This window comes from Alternaria novae-zelandiae, assembly GCF_023758075.1.
Source record: "Alternaria novae-zelandiae strain BMP 2774 chromosome Unknown scaffold_18, whole genome shotgun sequence".
Classification (NCBI taxonomy): Eukaryota; Fungi; Ascomycota; class Dothideomycetes; order Pleosporales; family Pleosporaceae; genus Alternaria; species Alternaria novae-zelandiae.
Window position 1 is genome coordinate 95,438 of NW_026056978.1, and position 24,678 is coordinate 120,115.

Below are 24,678 nucleotides of genomic sequence, written 5' to 3' on the forward strand. Positions count from 1 at the left end.
TATGCAATCAAATCATCAAAAGAACCATCATCTACACGTGATCACGATTCGTCCATCTTGGTGTCTGTGCGATCTTCGCCATCCTCCTCCCCATCTTCAAGATCCTCGCCCTCTTCCAGCCCAGAAGAGTCACCATCATTGGCATCTCCTAAGTGTGCTCCAAGGTCTGCCATCTCTGTGTCATCGGCGGCACCAGATCTAGCAGGTGAGGGTGCGGCGCTGGCTTCCCGTGATAGAGGCTTCAGGCGATCTTGTGGTGGTACGCGTAGTGACGAAGAGCCGTCTCCGCTCTGGCTGGCATGCCCAGGTGTCATGCCACCATCTGGTCGCGGTGTACCGGCATGGCTAACGTCTCCTCTGGAGGTGCTGCCCTCGCCTTCGCCATCTTCGTCACCATCCTTCATCATGCCCTCCTTGCGCTCAGCCTCCTCCTTCTCATCCTTGATCATGCGCAACATGCCGCGTGCCTCTTCCTCGATTCGTCCGAACTGTGTGCGTCGCTCCTTCCAGGTAGCCTTAGCCAATCGGACTTCTGAATTGAGCTCCTCTATCTCCTGGTCCAGCTTCTCGTGGGCGTGTGCTTGCTCGTCCCGTGGCTTCAGCATCTTGCTGTTGGTGATCTTTTCCGTGAGCTCGTCGTACGTCTTGCGCACGGCCAGCGTCTCTTTCGCCTCGACCAGTCTGACGCGCAGGTTCTCTATGTTCTTGCGCACGTGCTCCTGCTTTGCCTCGATGGCCGTCTTCTCATCGGCGTAACGCACGCGCTCGGTGTGGTTGCTATTCGTGGTGAATTCGGATCGGACAATCGCAAAGTCCAGCAGTGATAGCTCGTTCATGATGTCTTTCCGCCATATCTCGATCTTGTGCGCTTGTTGCTCGCGCTCGACAGCGACTGCCGCGGCTTCCTCTTCTGCGACTGAGGCATCTGGGGGCGGGGAGGGGAGTTGTCTGGGGCGCGCATCCTCGAAGAAGTCTGGCTTGAGTATGCGACTGGCCGTGTTTGTGTATGGGCGTGCTTCGACAGCTAGTAGGCGGGCTACATTGTGCAGCGCATCTGCTGGAATTAGTCGGAGCTTTGTAGTGAGTGAAAGACGCCTTACCCTCATCCGGCTGGGAAAGCAGACCCCAGTCGTTGATCGCCATATTTTCTGAATGGTCGAAGAACGGGGAGATGTGGTGTGTGGTATCGTACGTCGTCGTCGTCAAAGTCGCGATGCTGAGGTCCAAGAGTCGAATCGATCAACGCGTTTGGCAGGGGTCCGCTAGCGCCTGACCAGACGTCAGAGACCAGTCCACCGCGCCTTCTACACTTTCACTCACACTTCCCTCTCTTCCCTCTCCCCTTCATCGCTTCGCATCTTTCTGGCAAGCGTCACTCTTACAACAAGCTTCTTGATCCGGACTAGCCCACCAACATGCTGCCGTGAGCCCCGTGGGGTCCTCAGCCCCATCTACGGTTCACGCTGCCCTCGTTCCGCCTGTCCATGATTCACATTACATAGACGACACCCTATCAACGAACACCAACGAACCTGTCAGCAAACCACCTCTCTACGACCAAAACCCTTCACATTCCGACCCGTTTGATTTTCGCATTCCGCCTCACAGCACCATCTTACGCAACGCTTTTGGATATATCCTCCACATAGACATTACCGTCACCATGCCCGTCGCAAGCCTCTTCGAGCTGGCTCGACAGCGCCTCATCAAGAATATCGATATGCTCCGCGACGTCGGCGATCTACCCTACTCCTTCCTCCAGCCAGTCCTCCGATTCATACAAAGCCCCGATCAGCTGCTCGAACTCGAGGCCAACTGCCCACAACTACTCGGCGAGACGGGCGAGATATGGCTTCGCTTTATCAAGCGAGACATTCCGAACTGGGAGACGAAGCCCCATGAGCCGCGCGATCCTCGAAACTGGAGCAAGGTATATCGCAAGTTGAAAAAAGATGCGGAACTGGAGATAGAGGCGGATAAAGAAGCCCTCAAACAGCAGATGCAAGCGCTGCAGAAAGATCGCGGACAGAACAAGACCTTGATCGTCGAGACCAGGTTTGGCTATGGTGCCGGCGCAAGCAAGATGTTCACTGGACGCACTACCAGCAGCTGGGGGCAACCGTCGGGTGCACCTTCAAAGACGGGCAAAGCCGCTTTCGACAAGCTGAAGCGCGGCATGTTCGACCATGGCCGTGAGCGCCCGAAAGCAAGCCAAATTCCAGCACATCTTCTAGCTCAGCGAAAGACCAACGTCAGGCAAGCACCGGCAAGGATGGTTCGAATGGCGGAGAATGAGGCTCCGAAAAGTATGGTAGTGTCCAAGCAAGCTTCGGCGTCCGTTTCCAAGAAGCCTGACACTCAGCCCGCGCCGTCGCTATCCGCAAATCGCCCGACCATTACACAGAGGCCTGCACCGCAGCAACGCAATGCGCCGCCACCACCCGCGCGGACCTCCTTACCGCCTGGGATGCATTTCAGCGCACCCAAACCGAAGCCGACAGATGCGCAGGCAGCGGCCGATGCGGCGCCTAAGAGGAAAAGGCCAGAATACAACATGTTTCATACAAAGAAGAGGAAGGTTTAGAATGTTCCTGGGTTGATGTTGGCACGAATAATGTACGAGAGATGGGTACAAGCTGTGTATTGACGGTGGACCCTGTAACAGAATATGCACGTCTGGCTTTTGATTTGGGTATCACGCATTGCTTTTGGAGTTCAGGAGCATGCCCGTTTGCGAAATTAGGAGCTGCATTTATCGGCGTTGCACTTTGGGTAATCATGTCTCTTTCTGGTCTGGGGCCATAGACTACTTTCATGTTTGTACATTTATTATTACCTCTTATCAGTCACTTTTCCGTTCCTATGCTGTGTCGAAGTGTGACGTGTTTGAGATATCGTTGAGGAACACTTGAGATGGATCGATCACAAGCAAACGCGCAGTCTTGGCGCTATCAGGTGAACGCGCGCAAGCAGTTGACACCCAACAACCGTTACCCACGAGGCCCGTCTGCGCACTTTCAATATCCGCGCTTCTCTCGCTCAATCGAGGCGCGCAAGCTGCGCAGTCACCTGAGACGGCGACAACATGGACGAGCTCACTGTCGCTTTCGGTGCGCTCAGTTTGAATGGCATCTTCCGGATCCTCGACTTGCCCGCTGTAAGTGATCTGCTTTGACGAATGATGCACTGATCGCGTGCTTACTGCGTTCTCGTTTCTTAGGAGCTGTTTAGCAGTGTCTGCAATCAGTTGGACGATGACTCACTGCGAAAGATCCGACTGGTCTCTTGCACTCTCAACGATCGCTCGACTTTCACTTTCGGGACACGATTCTTGGCGCATTTGGTGGCTCTACCTCGTTGGGATAGCCTCGCCGTCTTATTATACTATGCACGTCACGAGAAGCTCTCGCGATTTGTTCGGACGATATCGATGAGCGGCGAGATCGGTGGCTCTCCTTCGATGGTCCACGTTGGTATGCCTTTGTCAAAAGCTGAAGACATGCTCACGGAGGCGCTTCGAAAGTTTGTGAAACTGGAAACTATTCGGATAGACAGCCTATCGTACGTGCAAACCTGGCATTTAACTGGAGAAGTCATCGGGCTCCGTTGTGGCCCAGAGAGACTCACTCCGCAACAGCTCCGTTACGACTTTAGCGCACTCAGCCACTTGCTCCAGGTCATGATGGGATCTATCAACCGCGCGAATATTTGTGACAGGATACACCTTGATCTGGATCTTCGAGTCATGAGCTCTTCTCCCTACAGTGATACCGACAATTCACCAATTCAGGCTGAACTGTTCGACATCAGCTCCCCTTTCTGGACAGAGAGATTATCGCGCAGGGTCCGCAAATTTCGAGCTCGTCCTGGTGATACTAGTGGATGGGCTTCCCACCTTGCTGCCTCATGCTCGGAGCTCAAGGAACTGAACCTACTGCCTTGTGGAGGGCGTATTCAGTTTGGCAATCGACATGGCGACGTGCATGTTTGGCAGCACCTTCAAGTTCTTGCCATCAACGGAGTGGACCTTGAGAATACTGCTATAGCCGGCTTCTTCCAAGCGCATCAGAGTACTCTGACTCGGCTTCATCTCAGTTACATTGTTTTGGATAATGGTACCTGGACGGAGATCCTGCAGACCATACATGATCTGCCAATTCTTGAAGTTCTGAGTCTCTCTCGCCTAGGTCAAAACGTAGCCTACGCTACAACACCAGAAACAGACGGTGACGCGAGATCCTGCTTCAGATGTGATAAACGCTCAGACGTTTTGCTTGCTCTTCGAGCTCTGCTTCAGGGTACACAAACATACAAACATCAACTCTTCTATGAGGACTACTACAGGATTGACTTCACATCGGCAAACATCGCCCTGGCATCTAAGGCAGCGGAGTGATGAGCTTAAGTGTTGGAGTCAAGAAGGAGGGATACAACTAGCAGTTGGCTGCGACGGCCGCGAAAGTTCGGGAAATGTTTTGACACGCTGTGGTAGAGGCAGTTCCTAAGGATCACTGTATAGCACACTGCACATCATGAATAGGATAATGATTCATGTCGCACGCGCCTACCGGCAACTTCGTCGCTGCTGTTTATCTTCATCGTACCTTCCCTCACATCAGGTTCAGGCCTAGCGCGAAAGCGCACGATCCCGTTGTTGACAAAAGGGCAAGAGCGTCTCGCTCACGCGAACTCTCACCTCACATCGACGCAGACCCTTCAGTCTCACTTTCGACTACAGCAGAGATTGCACCGCAGTCATGGTGACTACTCGCGCTCAAGTCAAGGCGGCCCACGGGGAAGAGCCGCCGCAGCCATTTCGACTCCTCGACCTTCCCGCTGAGATTATCGGTGACGTTTCCAATCATCTAGCCGTGGAAGATCTCATCAACGTACGCCGTGTGTGTCGCGCACTAACAGCACATTCCGCGAACGCTTTCGGACAGCGCTTTTTCAATAACCTCGTCGTCATCCTTCATCCCACCAGCCTTGCCACACTTCTCGAAATCTGCCGCCATCCTGTGCTGTCAAGATATGTGCATGAGTTGACAGTAAGCGGCGAGCGTATCGGACACGGTATAGCTCTCATAAACGGTGAAGAGGTACACGAGAAGAGGCACATCGACTTACAGACAAGCGTCGAACGCTCACGCATGGATCTCATGATTCTCACCGAGGTCTTCCGGGAGTTCAACAACTTGAAAAGTATCCAAATTGACGTTGAATCCTTCCGCGGGCCTCGATACATTGCGGATGACGACATTCTGTTGAGATGTGGACGAAGTTCGATGTTCAGTCTAGAACATTCAGAAGGGAAGTCTTGGGACAAAGGCGATGACAATGGTTACAACAGAGTATACGGCATGACTCTACAAGCAATAGAACAGGCTGAGGTGGAAGAAAAGATCGAGTTGAACCTCGAGTTCTGGAACTCGTCCAGTACTGGAGTGACTTTCGAATACTTCGACAACAATTCCCGATACTGGCGTGAGCGCCTCTGCAAGAAACTACGCTACGTCTCTACCACGAACGACATGGATCCTGCCTGGATTGGACAACTGCTTAGCTTAAGCTTCGGTATCACCAAGCTTGAGTTGAGTCAAAACCACACCCTTCTACCGCTCGCTCGCGAACCGGCGGGAACTTTCTTCTTCCCCGGTCTACGTCATCTCAATTTCACTGAAGTGGTTATCTGCCACGAAGAGCTGGTCGCATTTCTGCACTTGCACGCATCGATACTGGAGGACGTTGTGATCCAATCTGTCGGTTTACAGCATGGCACGTGGCACCAGCCACTGCACGTTCTCGAGACCATGCCCAGCCTCAGGAAACTCTGGCTAAGTATGTTACTTGAGCAGGCGCCGTATCGGGATTCTTCAACAGACACTTTGGATCTGAACTTCGAGACTCCCGGGTTCTTGAGTGTCGACGTGCGAGAGGATATCGAGCTAGCTCTCAGTGCCATGCGCGCCCATCCTGGTACTGATCCCTCGAATGACGATATTGATGGTCCCAATGGAGAGTTGTATGAGTATGTGGTACACTACGGCAGAGGCTGGGCTGCCTTGGATGGGGATATCGACTTCAGGAACGGGCAATGGGAGCTGGTGGACGATTCGGAGGTTCGCCGGGTTATCGCCGAATTGATCCTGGGAAAGGCTGGATAGACTGGTGAAGTTCAGTGCGATGGAAAGTGGATCGTGGAAAAACACCAACGATGTTCAGTAATCTCAGCAATTACTTTTCATGCGCCCAATTTGATACATCAATTCTATCGCGGCCCCTTCTCTTCAACACGTCGCATCTCCATACCCCCGATTTCCACAGGTGGTTGTGCAATCTCCACAGGTTCATGTTTGTATGCCACCGCTCCTGGTCCCAACTCCTGAATGTGCTTCGCGTGTACCTCATACGGCGTCACGCTGGTAAGCTCCGTAGACCCTGACATCTCTCGTCGGCGCGACGAATGCCGCCTCCTCATGATGAAGAACACCGCCAATCCAATTATTACTCCCAGACCTATGCCTCCTCCAACTGCTGCCCCCGCTATCGCGCCCGTCGACAAGCCTGAGGAGCCCGAGGGAGGTGGTGTGGACGATGGGGTCGATGTAGGCGTAGGCGTGGATGTGGCAGATGGTGATTCACCAATGGCGCCGGCGTCGCAGAAGTCGATACTGTAGTATACGAAGGTCGAGTTGTAGCAGTCGATCGGTTGGATCTCTTCTTGGAAGCCGGAGCATATGTCGACGGTCGTATCGTTCATGTAAATGGTGACTGCGCGCATTGTTAGTATGGCCTTCCAAGGCTATCGCGTTGAGATCTCGTGAGGTAACATGCCTGTGCATCCTGGGTCCAGGCCAACCACCTGGAAGCTACCGTAAGGCCCATTGCGCCTAAGATCTGTACAGGTGCCATTAGGATAGCCGTTTGGACCCTCCAAACCTCGCAATGATTCTTGGCAGTTATCGTCCTCAAAGAGCGCTATCTGACTCGTCGCGAAAACGCGCACTGCGAGTGCGGTAAGGAGGAGTAAGAGAAGGTTATGCATCATCGCGTCGGCGCGCGGTACGTTAGCCGCAAATTGGCTTTGGCGGGGCGGCTAAGCAGACAACCAGAATACGAGGGCGCCGGTTCATCTCATAGCTGTTATAACTACAGCTGGTGTACGGAGCTGACGACCACTAACATGCAAGGCGACCTGAAGTTAGTTGCCCAGCTCTTGGGGGTCGTATCCATCATAGCTTCACAGGCCGGACCACTCCTTTCCTGACCTGGCATGCAGGATGCGGCATGGGTAACGTAGGCAGCGAATCGAGGCGAGGCTCCAGATTGCATGAAAAGCCACGCTGTGTTCCTGCGGGCCCACAGTGCGGCTGAGGCATTGATATCTTTTTCGGGGCTATTAGCTGTGCTGCTGTATCACAGTGGATGCTATCTGGTTGTGTGCGATGATCGTCTTCTGAGATGTTGCTGCTGTCGCGACAGCCTGCGCGCGTGCAATGAGCCCACACGTAAGACGGCCCCTGTCGTTGTGGATTAATGACCGCTTCAAGTATACAACGAAGGATTGACTGTTCCCGCAGATGGCTTACTGATGGTCTGTAAAGGAGCGCCAAGTTGGCTTGGGAAGAATGCGGGTACCCGTTCCGCGGCGAAAATTTGGGGGCCACGGAAAGAGCCGTGGGGCCAGGATGACTGTGACATCCATCCGATCCTCCATGTCGCACTGCAGGAGAGCTACGCACAACACCATCTTCAATACTGAGGTTCTACCATGTCTTCGGGGACGCAGCCAAGGATCCTTCTTTTCGGTGCCGGGAGCGTCGGAACAGTATATCTGTACCTGCTCAGCAAGGTAGCTGCGACCACCGCCGTCTGCCGCTCGAATTATGAGGTCGTAAAGAGAGATGGCTTCACCATCAATTCATCTATATTTGGTCAAAACCTCCATTTCAGACCCGATGTAGTCCGAGACTGTGGAGAAGCAGCGTCTCAATCATCAGATCCATTTGACTACATCATCGTCTGTAGCAAGGCTATCCCGGATACGGTGCCGAAGCTCATCGCTCCTGCTGTCACACCTGGACACACGGCTATCGTACTCATCCAAAATGGCGTCGGTATCGAGGAAGAATACTTCAAGGCATACCCAAACAACCCGATCATCAGCGCTGTTGTTTACATGCCCGCGACACAACGGCCAGCCGGCGTCATCAAACACGGTGAAGTCGAGAAACTTCAAGTCGGAGCCTATCCCTCTTCTGCACAAAGTAAATGTGCTAAAGCTTTCACGGAACTTGTCACAGCAGCCGGTGCTACAGCGGAATTCTACGAGGACGTTCAGCACAAGCGATGGATGAAACTACTCGTCAATGCATCCTGGAACCCCATGTGTGCTCTCGCTCTGAGCAAAGATACAGATATTTTGACTGCTTCGAAAGAGGCCGACGGTGTTGTACTAGCCGTGATGCTTGAGATTCGCGATATCGCAGCTGCCTATGGATACGAAATCACTCGGGAACAGGTGGACAATCAGCTTAGCCGGGCGCAAGCCAGGATTCCGACGGACGCTGGTATCGAACCTAGTATGCTTCAGGATGTTCAATCGAACCGGAGAATAGAAGTAGAGGCTATCGTGGGCAACCCCGTTCGCATGGGTAAGGAGAAGGGTGTGGCGTGCGTACGTTTGGAGATGCTATACATCCTCGCAAAAGCTTTAGATCTTCAGATTGGACGGAGGCCTTGAAGTCGGAACCGACACTGCGATATGGATCTGTAGGTAAAGTCTCGTCAACTACTCACCTTCCGGCTTTGACTGGATATTACTTCTATGGTCTTTCCCATCGACTTGAGCGAACGCCATGCTTCATAGACACCTTGATCCGGGGGTCTCTCCTTCTAATGGGACGATATCCTAGTCAAACACATCATTTGTAGCTGATGATAGCGTTCTGGCGAATAGCGCGTCTTGTCGCTGTCCCTTTCACTTCTCGTCCACCGCCGGTATCGCGCCAAGTCTTCCGTTTGCTCAGCGCTCCGCACCGCAATTCGCGACTCACCACCGCTTTTTCAGAATAACTCGTCGTCATTTCCACGGTGACCAACAGTAGGCACGGACCCAGCCACAATAGCAGTCAAAATATCTTTCGCCCACACACAAAGCGATACAAAGCCTCAAAACACCCGTCCTGCTTCATTGCTCTCAGTTTCCAAACCAAACACTCCAATTCTTTTCCATCGCAGCTACCAACACAAGCTCTTCTATTTGACGATACCCAAAACCTCATCATACCCTACTTTGCGAGCTCACCCGCCGCACGCTATACCGACAAGATGCGCACTGTCACCATCGCCCTTCTTTGCTTTCTCTTGCTAGTAGCCCTCGACATCGGCCGCGTCGTCGCATCATCTGAGTTCTTTCCGCTTATTGTTCGCCGCCTCCAAATCGCCGTCTCGTACCTATACTGGGAGATTTGCTGGGAGGTCTACTATCAGTTCACCCACAACTTCGAAGGAGTTCCCCTCTACCTCCGCTTCATCTCACTTCTCATCTGCGTCTACCTTACCTTCGCCCTATACGTACATATCAAGTATACCTACTGGATAGGCCCTCATCCCGAGGCCGACCAAGATCACCCCCACGAACCTGCCGAAAAGGGACAATCGCAAGAGACGAAGCTCCCTGTCACTCCCACCGTCCCTCACATCACACCGCCGCCCGTCACACTACCGCCTACAGAGCCAGCGCCCTCTTCATACCCTCCGCCGTTCGAGTTCCCCTTCACCAACTTCCGCGGCACCGGCGAGTCGTTCGCACACTCCGATCGACGCGACCCGACACACTATTCCGTATCGCAGCTATCGACTTCATGGGCAAACACCCGCCGCAAAGAGCGCGATCACTGGTGGTCTGCACCTAGGCAACCATCACCAGCCTACAGGTCTACCGAGCACGAGAAGGTCGCCGCGGCACCTACCATACCGAAGCCAGAAGTGGCTCAAATCACTACGAAGTCGACAGCGACTACCACGAAGGACCACGTAGTCATCGCGCCTGCCCATAAGGTTGTCGAGCTACCTCCGACATACATCCCTACTCCTACACAAACCCCATCTACCCTCCCATCAGCTCCCTCGATCGACCCTCGGTTAGGGGGTTTGCGGGATGTGGAGAATAAGAAGCATCTGATCGTTGCTGAGATGAAGTCCTTCCTAAGTACCATCGGTACTGACGCCGGGTGTGAGGCACCAGCGGCTCAAATCTTGGCTTTGATGGGCGCAGCGAAAATGCACCTGATGCCATTCTTCCCAAGAGGGCTTTATGGCCTTCACCCAGGTTTCCTCATCTGGAAAGACGCAATTGTCGAGTTCTGGTGCTGATTTCGGCCATATGGGTGGGAGATTCGAGAGGAAAAAGATGGGAGGTTGCGAACATTCCTTCAGCAGTACAGAGATACTGCCATCTGGTTGGGGTTGGAACACTATCTTGATGACCTCACAGTTATCCCCAAGCCAGCCCAGCCTCCCGCGTCAAGTACGCAAGACCCTTCAGCACCTAAGATGGGGACGCTGTCCGCCATCCCCACCACCACTAAGCACCTCCCCGCTCCCGCCATCACGATCGCTCCGCAGCCGCAACAGGCACCGAGTACCTCCGCGCCTATCCAACAGGCACCTCCCCAGCAGCCGATAGTGGCCCAAGGTGCAACAGCCCTCATTGACTTTAGCAATGAGGATTGGTTTGGCCTGCCGGAGAAACAGCTTGTCCGTCTCATGTGGGATCGATTCAGATGGCCCAACGAGGCAGCCGCCAGTACGACCATAGGGTCATTCAATATACCAGAGCTTCTTTCGTTACCCACGAAGCATCCAGAGTTCATCATGGCCTCGTATGTGAAGACGGAGCTTGAGAAAATGGCGCCAATCTTCAAACGCGCTTCAGTAGTTCTCCGACTCCAAGGTCGTGGATGCCCGTTGTTCCGTGAGCACGGACTCGAGATGGCACCGTTAATGGGCAACATGACGGCTTGCCTCTCTCGCGCTGCCGAGATGACCAATCAGTGCCAAGAGGTTGCAGATTGGGATGCTCGGGACGAATGGTACCAAGCCTGTCAGTATTTTCACCGGAACGTCTTCGGACGAAAGGGGGTCTGGGATTGGCTGTGTCACCAGTACGACTCCAAGAATAAGAAAGATGAAGACAAGCATTACAAGACTCGTCCTCTCAGGGAGTTGTGGGAGAAGATGGCGCCGACATGGCTTCCAGACATCGCAAAGCCTTGAGTCCGACGTCCTTGTATACGTCTCACACCATTATCAGCTGTCATACCGACAGCCTCACAGTCTTCAAATGCCTCCTCGGTACTTCACGCCGTTTCAAACTTCACCCACAACATGGGTTGTATTCCTCAACACCTCTCTTGTCTTTTCAGTTATACATAGAACACATCAATGTCACCATATCAAGACTAATTATTACAACTGAAATGTGTATTAATGCTCACTCCCTATCTAAAACAATCGAAAGAAGATGTTGTACATGTGTCTAAGAAACCAAGGCACGACCATCGTTGAGGATATACATTATTCGCGCCATGCCGAATGAGAAGCGACGAAAGGCGCTTATGCGGAGGAGTTGGAGGGGGCCTCAGCAGTGGGGTTGACGTCGGAGCAGATGAGGGCCTGGCCGAGGATGGGGATGAGGCAGCACTTGGCCTGCTGGCCGGACTCAGCGCATCCGTCGATGAACTGGTTGATGCTGGTGGGGGTGGTGGTAGCTGAGAGAATGTTAGTGATCATGTCTTTGATTGGAAAGAGGATGGGAAGGACGTACGAGGAGCGCAGTCCAAGTTGGCGAGGTTCAGGACATCGGTAGCGCAGCAGACGGGGTTGCCGGAAGAGCAGAGGCCAACCTGGCGCTCGTCAAGGGGAGCAGCGAAGGCGGCGGTGGCGGCGAAAGCAACAATGGCGGTGATGGTGAACTGCATTTTGAAGGTTGGTTGGGTTGGTTGGTTCTTGTGAAAGAAGGAAGTGTTGTTTGGAAGTGGTGTTGTAGAGTTGTTGATGTGAGTTGAATGTGTTGGATGATGTTCAATTGTCGACGCATCGTTGCCCTCTTTATACCTTCTCAGTCCTCATCTTGTTCAAGGTTCATTCCAAGTACACGCTTCATTACATTGCCATCGTCATCAAACACCGGCATACCCAGGCTACGATCGTCATCGACGCCAGGGGAATTAGCTGACAGCCGGGAGCGCACGTCCATAACGGTCAAAATAACGGTGACAGGTCCACCTGGCGTCCCCAACTTCTTCATGGCGAGTCTGCACCCGGCCAAGAATGACGTCGATCTCAGCTGGTTTGGCTCTGTGGTACCTGGCTGATCATGCTGACTGGTTGGTACCGAGGGTGGAGTATCCGTTAGGGCTGTTGATCTCGAAACCTGCACGGCTAGAGTTGCTGTCGCATGAAGAATGGATACTGTGGAACGTAGATCGATATCGGAGGTATAGCCATTCAGGGCAGGGATCAGATGTCGAACGCGAACATACTTACACATTGGGCATCTTTTCGCTGCCCCTGGCGCGTACATTTGCTGCAGGGTGTCCTGGCTGTATGCACGTTATCCACGTCAAAGCCTCTCATAGGGTTTTGTGGCTGCCCCAGACTATGCCATAAGGTGGACGGACACCCTCCACGAGTTGAGGCTTCAGCGCCAGTGACGTACCCTAGGCTGGGGTACCGGCTAGCGGAGCGCTCGTTCACAGGCGCTGCATAAGGCTCATCTCCGAGCCTCAAGTTCACCAAGCCAAACGCTTGTGGGAGTGGTCTGAGTGCGCGTAGACCGCCTGAACGGCACCTAGCATGAAAGTGTATTCATGCGAATGTAAGAATGTGTACACGATTGTCGTCTTGCTTTGACCGATCGACTTGGTGGAGGCGATGCTTCATCGTCACCCACACCACGCGTTCATTCCAACCTTGAAAATCTTTCTTTAGCAACCGGCAGATTTACCAGAGCTGACCCATGACAAGGTGTGGCAAACAGCTGTCAAAGAACTCAAGCGCCTCAATACGCCATCCGATGATGCTAGAGGTAGGTGTGACGAAGTCCAGAAAAGCGATCGAAACGTGGGGCTAAGGGGTTTAGCAAGGGTATTGGCGAATGGGAATCTAGAACCAGCTTCCAAGGAAGCCCTGTAACACGGTGGAAAACCTGGTGATGGTTCGGCTAGCGTTTGATATAGCACAAGGATGGGAATCTATAGGTACTCACAGAGTTCAAACGTCGAAGGCTGTCAAATTGTGCGAATTGTCCTAAGGCTGACATTTACATCCGTAATATCCGTTAGAGTTTGGATGAGGCCATTCGCACACATCTGGTCAGCACAACGAGACCCGCATTCGGTCCTAAACGACGAAAGCAGGTGCATTTCTCAGGAGACATTGTGAAAATGTATGGAACGGAACGTTGCATGCCCAGGCGGCCGTTAAGCCCCACTTGACCGCGCCTTGCCTGATCCTGGCGTGACAGCCCGAGCAGCCGACCTCGCTTGCATCGATCTACGTCACAACAAAGACCCGGTTCCTGACAACGCAGCAAGATCTGAACAAGTCGTGCAGGACGATTTACATCATTTTGCTATCGCGCAGCCAATCGCGACAAACACTTCATTTAACTGAAGTGCATTCTTTGAGGCGAAACGCATTCTTCCACGCGATCCTGCCATCCTATTTACGCGAGGGCGGCGAGGCTGATGGCCTAGTGCGTGTGGTGGCGCAGGGTCGACGAAACTCAGGAGCGGACGTGACAGCTCAAGGCGGTAAGTACAGCACATGCAGCGCGTAGTTGAAGGGCCAGAAGCAATGCGACGCCATGGTACTGAGATGCTCGCGCATTGCGATGAACGGTGGCCATGTGCCAGATGTGCCAGGGACATTTGCGACACACCAGGAAGGGGCACGGCCATGATCCGAAGCTCTTCGGCACCCGCCAACGGTCACCGCTCTCCTCATGTTGTTCTAGAATGACCCCAGGGTCAGAATCTAATCGACCTCTGCAGTCAGACTGCTACTACAGACAACACTACATTCGACGGCGTGAATGTCAACTTTGAGTTTGATTGATCTGGCGCTTGGTCGGGTCTACAAACGCCACGATGCCGCTACGGCGCGACTAAGATCTCGAACCAACACCATAGCAAAGTGGACGACGATAGCCGATTACAGACTACAGTAGCAGCATCTGACCGCTTATTTGACAATTCTAATAACCTTTTTGGCGACTACCAGAGTACATGTAGAGATTTGTAGATGGCGTCCTTCACCGCTACTCAAACTGTGCTTGCGGGTACTGATACCTACTGCGCTTCCTGCTATAGAAACAGCCCTGTTCTCTCTCTTTGTCAAAATTGCTTGCAACAACCGCAAGTGAGGTTTCTTCAGATTCCGCTTTCGACCATATTTGCCTCTGCAAGTTCCAAATCACCATCGGTGGTTTGGGTGACTCCAAGACTCTGAATGAAGGCGTCGCAAAAACTATCGCTGAGGAGCTTGCATCCTGTCGTGATTACCTAGGTATACACCTGACCTAGAAGCCTAGGAACGATCGTCGATGAGAAGATAATCTAATGGACTTACCATGATTTATCGCTATATCACAACGAAGAATCAAGTAGGATGAGCTTAACAAAAGAGTACAGCAGTTGGTTTTGAGGTCCCGAAGCTCTCTTTTCATAGGCAGCTTCTGATCAGGATGTCGAGCATACCTAGGCACTCAAAAATAGGATACGTTTTATGCACATTGCAACAATCTCATCATTTTGATAATCCGCTTCGCATCCATACAACGACTGCGTTGACATTACGCTGTTTTTTCCCAATGGACTTGAGGCGTAGTTGAGTGTTTGAATCGATTCGGGCCGTTATGGGTCGCGCTCGCTGATAGTTCTGTGCCCCGCTTTTCTGGGATCACGTGTAGTGGGAATTAGGTCTAGCGGCGCTCGGCAGGGTTTGCCCGCCTTCTCATTTGGAGCTATACGAGCTGCGGCAGCACCAGGTACCATCAACATCGCACTCAGGCACCCCACCCATTACAGAACGCGAACATCGAGCGCTTCTCTGCCTCGAATCGGCTCACGTCATGTCGGGTCTCAACGAGCCACAGACCTTCCTCGCCAAGTACACCTTGTACAAGCGAGCCACCGAATACATTGCAGGATGGATTGCCGAAACCGCCGCGTTCATCGGCTTCGAAGTCAAAACGAAAGAACAAAAACAGACAAAGTCGAGATCTAAGTCGAAAAAGGGCGCGGGCAGGAAAGGCAACCAGAATGCGAAAGGTGGAGGTGGTGGCACAGTATACCAACTCGGAGTATCGGACTTTGTACCCATGGCAGAAGCGATAGCAAAAGCTGGAGAAGAAGCAGAGTCTGAAATTATGGTCCCTGTTGCTTTATGCAGGCACTTCAGTCGCGCCATTCAGACACGTCGGAAGGTCTCGCAATGGTACAAGGCGAAAGTCAACCCGGATACGAACAGTGACCTGCGGCACGAATACTTCATCAAGGTTCTCGAGGACACCTTCGCATCCCTCAAGCCGTTCCTCGGGTCGGGCGGACCAGAAATCGCACGCAACAATGGTTCCGCTACTAGTGTGGCTGACTTATCGTCACGCAATCGCTTCGCGGGGCTGACCGTTGATGAGCTCGTGGCACTAGCCGACGAGGAAGATATTGCCGAAGATACACTCCCTGACGTATCTAATGTCACGCTCGAGGAAGCTGAGGAAGACAAAGAGGACGACTTCTGGATTGCTGTTGCGCTTATGCTACAGGAACAACAGGACATGAGGGAGGTGGTCCGTGACAACTGGCAGAAATACAAGAACGGCAAAGTCGACTTGATTGTGGCAGCCATGACCACGGATACGGCTATTAAGCTTGCTCAAAGTGCGGAGGCGAAGTTCGACTTGCTAGTAACACGACCGAAGAAATATCCAGTTACGGAGTACCCGGTCTGGACGCTCCCCGCCGTTCTTTTTTACAACAACCACGAGGATATGCACAGGTGGTCTCTCGCGGAGATTGCAAAGCCTTCCACCAGGCTTGGCGTTACAGCGGACGCCCAGAGTGAAGCACATTTCGACTTCTGGCCGGTCTTCGCTGGCTTGAAGTTCTACCTCCACAAGCACATGACAAAAAAGAACTCGATTCCGCAAGTGATGCCAAAGGACTTCGGCGATGCCAACATTCACAATCGAACATTCAGAGCAATCGAACTTGCCCAAATCATGCGGATCGTCGCCAAAGCAGCCAAACGCCCACCACTGCTGGACATGGTCTCCAAAGGTCTATTGGACATGTTCACCGAGCACAAAATCCCAATGTGGCTTACATATGGCGTCCAGCTTCATTTCGACTCGCAAGACATCATGGGCGAGATGACCAACCGACCACATTTTGAACTTCAGGTCTACCTGAACCACCTAATGGGAGTAGAACAGGCCATTACGAACAACTGGGAGGATCCGATGATGCCAGACAATATCCAAGATGAATGTTACAAACCTTTCAGAGAAGCATACAACGACATCAGTCCCTGGGCCAACCATGACGGATTTGCCGAACAATGGCAACAGCTTGCGCAAGATCCAAAGGTCAATGGACACCCCATCTTCGGGATGATGAAGAAAAAAGCGTTCTACATATATAAGCACCATCCTTTGCTCAACGGCATGTTGAAGTACCACTTTCTCGTTCACTGGCACGCAGCTGGCCTGTCACACGAAGCAACTTCATGTTCTCTTCTTTTCATGGCTCATGTTTATATGGGGACACAGCTGAGAAGCCCTTCCGACCCAGTGTGGCCCGACATGGAGTTCATGCTCTTCAGCCAGGATCCCCGATACGTGTTGATCAAGAGACCACCCGAGTCGCCCGAGGAAGCACGGACTCTCTTCGATCTTGCTACTGGCCAGCCCACGCTCAAGCAGGTGCAATCATATACCTTTGATCGTCTGGACCTTAGCCGTGGAGATCTAGGCCGGCCTAGATATGATCCCACTAACAAGTCTCGACTGTTCAGAGATGCAACCGTGTTTGGAGAAACTGTCTACTTGCCGCGCGGTGCTAGTGGCTGTTGGATCAAGAAGATACCCGGTGGAGCCTTTAATGGGAGAATCGACGCCATTACTACGGCACTTCTCGAAGCTTCTGCTCCTGATGCAACCCGTGGCCGTCTCGCGCGCGCGATGCAAGCCTCTCAAGAGCAGCAGGGACTAAAACTGGAGCCTATTAACGGCAGAGACGGACTCACATCTGTTGCTATTCTGGAACATTTTGCTTTCTGGCTGCAGGCTGACTTGCCAGATCTTTATTTCAACGGAACGTTGATGCAGCGGCAATGCTCGGATACGTGGAAAGCCATCTACACAGCGCTCGAGAACGACCCAGCTTGGGATCCGTCTTTCTCAGAAACCGGACGATCGCCGCAACATGCAGCGAATACCATCATCACTACATCCCTAATCGAAGGGAAATATCCTCGGTTCATGGACATAGCGCGCAGAGCGATGCGCAATCATCTACGGCGACAGGAAGAAAACTATGAGTGCGCGCAAAGCGAGGTATGCTTGAAGGATTTGACGAAGTACCACAAAGGAGCCGCCAGGCTCTTTACGGATGATGGACCTTTGAATGTGGACAACTTGTACAAAGGTTGGTCGCAGGAGCACAGACAACAGAGGAAGGATAATTTTGCGGCCGCTGCCGCACAGGCCGAGGTCACAGCCGGGAATGCCGATTTGCAAGAGATGTTCCAAGCTCGGGCGATGCAAGCCATGAGTTCGATGATTACGGGTGGCGCGGCCGACCAGTGCATGGTGATGTAACGCATCATCGAAATCTCAGCGTATTTTGCATCGCGCGTAATCACCCTATGCTTCAAACCTTTAGGAGTGTCACGCTTCTCAGTATGCGAGTTGTTATGGTGACGTTACGTGAAAGACATTACCCAGCATCCTCGACGAGGCAGCACCCTGAGACTAGCCGTTTTGGGACGGCTGCCTGAAAGCCACAACATAGTAAGGAGTTGCAGCCTTGCTCACGGGCGTTTGAAATGGAATATAAAACTCACAGTAAGAAGACATGAAAATAACATTCCAGATGCATCGCGACTTCTCTTGACAAGTGTTCATATTATATTCCCATTCCCGAATAACATCACCGAAACACACTACCAACAGTCCTCCGATCCCATCAGAATGGCACCAATTTCAACCCCTCTCAACATCACCAACGTCACAGACGGTGAAACCATCCATCAGGTATGGTGCAATTCCTATGTTGACTGTCTAAAATTAACACGTACGACAGCGCTGTCTCCTAGTCACGGGTACCTATGCGCTTACCGCTGCTGAAGGGAGTTACATCCATGTTGCTACCAAAGGTGCAAACAAGGCCGACTCCTTTCCCGAGCAGACGTGGCCGATAGCAGGCGGTAACTTCAAGGCTCTCGTTATGCTCTCGCCAGGGCAGAACGTCCTGGAATTTGCCTACGTCTGCAACGACTGCCTTGAACACACCATCGAGTTAAACGTCAACTACATCCCGCTCTTGCAGTACCCGCCTCTTCACCTCGCTATCATGGTCGCCGCAGACTCGCCATGCCTCATCGACTGTCCACCCTCAAAGGCCGCTGGGATATCTTCGGCGCACTCAGACCTTGATGCAGCTATTGCCAAGCTGCGCATGGCGGCTTACATGTGGCAAGCTATGACCGCGGAAGACTTGAGGCTGCAAGGTGCTGGGCGTCGATCGTTCAGGCTGGATGAGGAGTGGACCGCGGACACGATTAGTCGCGACTTCCTCAATGCGCGCGCTGAAGAGACTCTCGACAGCGAAGGTGCCATGCGATCGACTGCCAAGGTCAACATTATTCGCTCTTCCAGGACTGTCAAGGAAATTCGCAACAAAGAGGTCGCACAACAAAACCCTACTGCACGTCGTGACAATGACTTGTTCGACTGGTTTTTGGATGCGCTCAAGGAGCAAGGAGGTCCTTTCGCTTCCAATGCCCGACCCATCGTTGCTGGGTTGATCTTGGACTCACACTACAGTATCTCGCAGAAGCTGATTCTCGGACACGCAGCTCTTGGTTGCTATAACCCTGACGGAATCTCACTGGGTATGTTCGGTAGCCACCTGACCTACTCCTGGCCGCGCTTCTTGGAAGAAGTCACAAGCTGTCTCACAGACGTCCGTGCACCTGGAGACAAAGTAGGCAATGACAACGGCCAGTGCGACACCATGTGGGAAGCATGCGCCATCGGCCAAGGCGCTTTCCTCCATGAAATCGGTCACGCATTCGGATCGCCTCATCGCTCTGGCATCATGGAGCGTGGATATGCGCAAGACTGGCCCAAAAACTTTCTCCCTATGACCGCGTACTCTGGCCACCTCAAAACAGAAGGCGTACTTGTGGACCCTCACAACACACCTAACAATGCTCGTTGGAATCTAGCTGATGCGCTCTCCTTCCGCATGCTGCCCCATTTCCGCCTGCCCATCGACCCCGCAATCAGCAACGAAGAACGACATGCTTCACCCGGGGCCCACGCTGAGCACACCGATGCTGAAAGCCCGACAAAGCTCGTCATCAGCTCAAGCAGCGGTATCGTACGTTTTACTTTCAACCGTACAGAGACATCCCAGCCCCTCGGCTGGACTCACAACGCACCGAAGCGCATTGAGTATACGGAATCCTCTCTCGAAGAGCGTTTCGATCGATCCCAAGCCCTCCATCTCAACATCCTCGCCTACAATGGAAAAGAGACCAACATCGGCAACGTTTGGAAACTCCTCGCCAGCAGATCATACATCCGTATCCCAGGCTCCGAGATCCGACTCGCCAAGCGCCTCGCCTTCCCCGATGAGTCCGATACTCGTCGGTACGAATGGGCGCAGCTCCTTCATGAGAAGGGCAAGGATGGAAACCTGCACCGCGCCGTTTCCATCGATCTAAGGGTCGGATGTTTGTGGGATGGCGGCGTGGTGAAGTATGCAGACGGTCACACAAGTCACTGGGGACCCATGCGTACATACGGCCGCAAACACCAGTTCGGCGGTCACGCTTCCGAGAAGATACGTCTTCCCGAGGGGGTGGAGATTAGTTCCGTTGAAGTCATCCCTAGGGATGGTGTGAGGCTACATCTTAGCGACGGTACCAGCGCGGGTGAGCTCAACGCGAGGCGTGACTCGGACATTGTGAGGCTGACACCCAGCCCCGATGAGATCATCGTGGGATTTTTTGGCAAGAGTCAGAGGGGAGGCTTCTGCGGCGTCGAGGAGTTCGGAATCATCACTGTGAAGAGAGATGTGGGAATTGTGGGGTTGCCGGATAGTGTGTGGGACTTGGATGAGTTGAAGAACACTAGTGGGATGGATGGTGATGAGGATGATGGAGAGGACGAAGACCGATACGACGACGAGGATGAGGACGAAGACGAAGAGATGGACTACGAAGATGACGAGTGAGCGCGTCAGTTGGGAGTCTTGAGGAGCTCACAGCGCTTCGTTATCGAGGTGAAGTGAGCATCGTGCTTGAGCGCCGCAGTGTGGTAATATTAGTGTACCTGTCCCAATTTCTCCACATCTAGACATGTAAGCGAATCGATCCACGAATCAGGCTGCCTCATCGGCAGTAAGACTAGATGATATGTACCGAGATATCCATGCGATTTACATTTAATGTGTGTCCGATCATGTACGACAATGCGGTGGTGAAAAGACACAGTGGCAACGAGACGAGGGTCTCAGCTCAAGGCCAAGTGGTCTAGTCAAGCAACAAGGCGAATCTTCCCCAGATCACATGAAAAGTCAGACACGTCCCCGGATTCTGCCAGGACAGTCCGGCGAGCGCTCGGCTGGGTCCCGGCTCCCATGTCTCAGCGCAACGGTAGCACCACACTTGGGCTCGTCCTGGAGTGCATAAGGCTGAAGAACCTGGGGTATAGTTTTATGCCACGTTCGGTACGTGACTAATAGTACGTGTTGCTTTCGACGTCGATGATGATGCTGCGATGAGAAAGCTAGTTGTCAACGCGCCTGATGTTGAAACCTCTTAGCCGCGTGAGATGGTAGACTCCATCGGATTTTTGTATGCGTCCTGGACGTATAGGCGGTATCGATAGCTTGCTATGCTGGCTGGTTGCTTCCACTGGTCGCATGAGATGTGCAGGAACTGGGCTCTCACGATGTGACAGTCGCGCGAACAGATCTGGTAATAACACTACCTAAGTAGAGCGTGATGCGCCTTCAGGCCATGCAAATAAAAGTCTGCGGCATTTGACTCAGCATGACCAAAGCAGATATCTACAACCACCGGCTGGGGAAAGGGGTGAGCTGAATGCGGTGACATGCGACGGAGTCATGATAGGCCTGATGAGGTTTCCCGATGGATGAAGTCTGACACGGCCAGCGCCAAGGCCGTGACCCGATGAAGGGCCGGCCCTCTCGCTATTCCCGAAACGCGTCCGCCGCCACAAAGTACCCCAAAAAAGATACTGCTAAGCTGCAGAATTTTTCTGCTGGGAACATACGGAACGGCAAAGCTACACATTCCACACGGTAATCCCGCGATAAGCATTGCCGCTTGGCCTGTCGCGCTCAAGGCGACGCGAACTGGCGGCGCCGACCCGCTCGTAGCCGACGTGATCCTGGCTCGAAAATTTCGATCATGCTACTGTCACGGTTCAACTTCTGCATCTTGCGCGGCAAAACGACTCTGTTGCCCGCCAAGTGGACCGACGATGAAAATTTGGACGGTCGACTGGCTTTCCAGAGCGTGGAGTACGCCGACGGCTAACATGATGGCTCATGGAGTCTTGCGCTATGACTCCACTTTCTGGAGTGGTGGGTAACCGTGGTTTGATTGAAATATCGTTTTCGTCCCTGGCTCTTGCGCACTTGACATCTATCGTATACATCACAGCTTCGTCGTTGTTGTTCTTACTTTGAACCTCAAGCCCCACCCCAGGGTCCTTCGCCAATACCACCACCAATATGGCATCCGCCTCTGAGGAAATCACGCCCAAGATGGACCAGCGGTCGGACAAGTCGGTTCCGCACTCTTCGAGCGACGTCGAGAAGCAGGCCGCTCCCCCCAAGGATGAGCTTCAGCGCAAGCTTTCATCCCGACACTTGCAGTTCGTCGCCATCGGCGGTACTGTAGGAACCGGAGTCTTCATTGCTAGCGGAGGTTCCATCGCTACTGCCGGTCCTGCTGGCGCGCTCCTGGCTTACGTTTTCGTCGGTACTCTGGTCTACTCCGTCATGCTCAGTTTGGCTGAGATGGCTACCTACCTGCCTATTTCCGGTGCATTCACACAATACGCTGCCCGCTTCGTCGACCCCTCGCTAGGATTTTCCATGGGCTGGATTTACTGGTTTTCGTGGTCCATCACATACGCACTCGAACTCACCGCCGCTGGACTTATCATCCAATGGTGGGACTCGGATCTCAGCATCGGCATCTTCATCACCATTTTCTGGGTACCGATCACCGCCGTCAACTTCTTGCCCGTTGACATTTTCGGTGAATTCGAATTCTGGTTTGCTCTCATCAAGGTCGTTGCCCTTGTCGGTTTCTGGATCTACGCCATCTGCATGAACGCTGGTGTCGGCGCACAAGGCTACATTGGCTTCCAGTACTGGAACTCTCCCGGTGCTTTCGCTCCATACCTCGCCGAGGGCCCTGTTGCCAAGTTCGTCGGTTTCTGGGCTGTCCTCATCCAGGCTGGTTTCGCATACCAGGGTACTGAGCTCTGCGCTATTGGTGCTGGAGAGTCCGCGAACCCCCGTGTCACCATGCCTTCGGCTATCCGAAAGACCTTCTGGAGCATTTTCACCCTTTTCGTCTTCACCATCTTCTTCGTTGGCATTCTGGTCCCCTACGACAACGAGGCTCTTCAAATTGGCGACACCAACGCCGGCTCATCTCCTATGGTTATTGCTTTCCAGCTCGCCGGAGTCTCCGCTCTTCCCGATATCTTCAACGCCATCTTGCTCACCGTCGTTCTCTCAGCCGCCAGCTCCAACGTCTACTCAGGCAGCCGTATCCTCGTCGGTCTTGCGGAGGAGAAGTGTGCCCCTGCGTTCCTCAAGGCTACCAGCAAGCGAGGTGTCCCATACTGGGCGACCTCAGTCACCGGCGCCATGGGTCTGCTTGCCTACATGAATCTTAGCGCCAACGGTGGAGAAGCTTTCAACTGGCTCCTCAACATCGTCTCCGTCGCAGGTTTCATCGCCTGGACTTGTGTCTTGATCTGCCACATCAGCTTCATGCGCGCGCTCAAGGCTCAGAACATCGACCGTGACACCCTCCCATTCAAGTCATGGGGTGGCCGCCCACTCGCCATCTACGGTGTCACTTTCTGCGCCATCATCACCATCACCCAAGGTTTCACCGCATTCGTCCCATGGAGCGTCGAGGACTTCTTCATCGCATACATCAGTTTGATCCTCTTCGCCGTACTTTACATTGGACACAAGCTCGTTACCAGGAGCAAGTTCATCAACCCCGCCGAAGCCGATCTCCTGAGTGGCAAGTTCGAGGACGAAGTTAGCGAGACCTGGGAAGAATCTTCCGCCAGTGGCTGGAAGAAGATGATCAACAAGTTCTTGTAAACATTGCTTCATGGCAACAAAAAGTGTTTTGGATTCTATTCGATCCGATAGCATAGCGTAGCGTTTGGGGCATAGCATTTGCACGGCGTTTTTTATTTCTAGCGTTTAGGCCGCGGCAGATACCAGTGTTAATGTTTACTCTTCATACTTCAAATCTCTTTGACCTGCACATGGTGAACTTGTTTAGGCTTATTACATTTGCTGATCTCTCAGCTCTCTGTGGCTGTGCACTGATCATCTCAGCCATATCCAGTCCATCCTTTGATCAACACCGCCACACTGTGGCTATGCTTGTTTACTGAGATGATCATCCCAACGACGGAGTAAATTACTCAGTGAACAACAAACACTGAGTTCACCGATCCGGGTCAACACCATCGTCACCAGTCCTCGTAGTCCAGTGCATGGACTTGTCGTGTCAGATGTGGAAACTTGATCGCTGTGGCACACATGCGGGGTGACGTAGCGGGCGCCTTAAGCTTAGCCTGCAAGCAGAAGATTGTGGTGTTGTGAACTCTATATTGATTTCCGAATGCCGTGGTATCGAACTCCAATATCATACAATAACATGCAAACATGACTCCATCGCTCAGTAAAGTGTCGTGACCACATCAAACTCCGCCTCTCTCCTCCAAATACAATGATAGCCACCTTGCTCTCAACCCGTATAACTCCATCTCGCTCGCGTCGTTCTAACCCCAGAGTCTCACAACCTCCACAACGCCCAGACCCAGTGCAGTGATCTGCAGAGCGCGACTTGGTGAAAGCATGTCGGACGCCGCGCTTTCGGTGTTGTTTTTTCCACCAGTGCCCTTTCCACCTTTGCCTCCTCCTTTGCCGCCGCTGCTGGCTCGTTCTTCGAGTTGAACTTCTGGCATAACTAGGGTGTCGCGTGCGGCAAGCGCTTCGCGGAATTGGGCGCGAGATCCGATGAATGCTGGTTCAGCTACCGCGTCTGGGTTGGCGACGGGTGCTGGGCTGGCGAGCGCCATGGTCG

At 53.0% G+C, this 24,678-nt stretch overlaps 8 protein-coding genes across 8 annotated transcripts; 6 read left to right on the forward strand and 2 right to left on the reverse strand.

Annotated features, from left to right (window-relative positions):
• Positions 1 to 41: 41 nt before the first annotated feature.
• On the reverse strand, positions 42 to 1,143 carry J4E88_008147 (uncharacterized protein; the record flags this gene model as incomplete). The annotated part of the gene is made up of 2 exons (XM_049401760.1): positions 42 to 1,054; positions 1,101 to 1,143. 2 exons carry the CDS (start codon positions 1,141 to 1,143, stop codon positions 42 to 44), a joined length of 1,056 nt encoding a protein of 351 aa, XP_049252298.1.
• Positions 1,144 to 1,663: 520 nt separating this feature from the next.
• Positions 1,664 to 2,584, forward strand: J4E88_008148 (uncharacterized protein; the record flags this gene model as incomplete). Its single annotated transcript, XM_049401761.1, has 1 exon — positions 1,664 to 2,584. The coding sequence occupies one exon, from the start codon at positions 1,664 to 1,666 to the stop codon at positions 2,582 to 2,584; it is 921 nt and encodes a 306-aa protein (XP_049252299.1).
• A 2,173-nt stretch (positions 2,585 to 4,757) lies between these two features.
• Positions 4,758 to 6,164, forward strand: J4E88_008149 (uncharacterized protein; the record flags this gene model as incomplete). Its single annotated transcript, XM_049401762.1, has 1 exon — positions 4,758 to 6,164. One exon carries the CDS (start codon positions 4,758 to 4,760, stop codon positions 6,162 to 6,164), a length of 1,407 nt encoding a protein of 468 aa, XP_049252300.1.
• A 1,607-nt stretch (positions 6,165 to 7,771) lies between these two features.
• Positions 7,772 to 11,280, forward strand: J4E88_008150 (uncharacterized protein; the record flags this gene model as incomplete). The annotated part of the gene is made up of 3 exons (XM_049401763.1): positions 7,772 to 8,677; positions 9,241 to 10,237; positions 10,499 to 11,280. 3 exons carry the CDS (start codon positions 7,772 to 7,774, stop codon positions 11,278 to 11,280), a joined length of 2,685 nt encoding a protein of 894 aa, XP_049252301.1.
• Positions 11,281 to 11,619: 339 nt separating this feature from the next.
• J4E88_008151 (uncharacterized protein) lies at positions 11,620 to 11,984 on the reverse strand (the record flags this gene model as incomplete). The annotated part of the gene is made up of 2 exons (XM_049401764.1): positions 11,620 to 11,774; positions 11,831 to 11,984. 2 exons carry the CDS (start codon positions 11,982 to 11,984, stop codon positions 11,620 to 11,622), a joined length of 309 nt encoding a protein of 102 aa, XP_049252302.1.
• A 3,155-nt stretch (positions 11,985 to 15,139) lies between these two features.
• On the forward strand, positions 15,140 to 17,887 carry J4E88_008152 (uncharacterized protein; the record flags this gene model as incomplete). Its single annotated transcript, XM_049401765.1, has 1 exon — positions 15,140 to 17,887. One exon carries the CDS (start codon positions 15,140 to 15,142, stop codon positions 17,885 to 17,887), a length of 2,748 nt encoding a protein of 915 aa, XP_049252303.1.
• A 372-nt stretch (positions 17,888 to 18,259) lies between these two features.
• Positions 18,260 to 20,531, forward strand: J4E88_008153 (uncharacterized protein; the record flags this gene model as incomplete). The annotated part of the gene is made up of 2 exons (XM_049401766.1): positions 18,260 to 18,322; positions 18,372 to 20,531. The coding sequence occupies 2 exons, from the start codon at positions 18,260 to 18,262 to the stop codon at positions 20,529 to 20,531; spliced, it is 2,223 nt and encodes a 740-aa protein (XP_049252304.1).
• Positions 20,532 to 22,058: 1,527 nt separating this feature from the next.
• Positions 22,059 to 23,681, forward strand: J4E88_008154 (uncharacterized protein; the record flags this gene model as incomplete). Its single annotated transcript, XM_049401767.1, has 1 exon — positions 22,059 to 23,681. The coding sequence occupies one exon, from the start codon at positions 22,059 to 22,061 to the stop codon at positions 23,679 to 23,681; it is 1,623 nt and encodes a 540-aa protein (XP_049252305.1).
• Between the last annotated feature and the right edge of the window lie 997 nt (positions 23,682 to 24,678).